Below are 677 nucleotides of genomic sequence, written 5' to 3'. Positions count from 1 at the left end.
CTTGCCGTCTATGGGAGGGTCAGAGAGCTGTCAGAATGCTTCAAAAATATAAATTCATTTGTGTACCCCTTTAAGTTTGTTTGAAGAATGAATATAAGTTGAATTAGAGGTCAGGGTAGATTCTGTGTTTGCGGTTCAGGAAGACAAAGGAGACTACACCTATGTGGAGCGCATACACATCCCGTTGACCCACGGGACCCTCCTGCTCATGGAAGGCTGTACGCAGACGGACTGGCAGGTATGTCACTTTTAACTGCTCTGAAGAAAGTGTTTGCTGTCACTATGATTTTGGTAATTACAACAGAATAGGCAAACCATGCTAAGTTTCAACACAAGCTCAGATGGCAGCAGAAAAAGCAAATGCAAAGATTTCACTGGTATTTTGGATAGTGTAAAGTGATAATGTCCATCAGTAAATCTAACAATAATTTTAGCCTCTTCACAAGAACTTTTACACTGTGTGTATCTTCAAGATTCAGTGTGACTCACTAAGAACTGGCAGGAACTCTTGTTTAGTCTAATGTGAGTGGTTAAGATGCCAGTTAACACTCATCTGAACGCTGATGATAAGCCAGACTGTGAAGAAAGGCTGAAAATAGCTAAATCGATGTGGAGGGGTGGAGATGGTGTTCCTTTGTTTTGGCTCGAGTCTGTTCTGGAAAACTGATCACATGTGG

General features: G+C 41.7%; 1 protein-coding gene across 1 annotated transcript in view; it reads left to right on the top strand.

Moving 5' to 3' along the window:
- Positions 1–677, top strand: part of LOC107598856 (alpha-ketoglutarate-dependent dioxygenase alkB homolog 3-like) — a 9,692-nt gene that overhangs the window by 7,108 nt on the left and 1,907 nt on the right. Inside the window, exon 8 of the mRNA XM_016290304.1 lies at positions 99–238. Within this exon, the coding sequence (XP_016145790.1) occupies positions 99–238 (140 nt within the window). The remainder of the gene's footprint in view (positions 1–98; positions 239–677) is intronic.

This window comes from Sinocyclocheilus grahami, unplaced genomic scaffold (genome assembly GCF_001515645.1).
Source record: "Sinocyclocheilus grahami isolate Dianchi unplaced genomic scaffold, SAMN03320097.WGS_v1.1 scaffold257.1, whole genome shotgun sequence".
Classification (NCBI taxonomy): Eukaryota; Metazoa; Chordata; class Actinopteri; order Cypriniformes; family Cyprinidae; genus Sinocyclocheilus; species Sinocyclocheilus grahami.
Note: the sequence above shows the minus strand (reverse complement) of the source record. Positions and strands in the feature narration are given on the sequence as shown.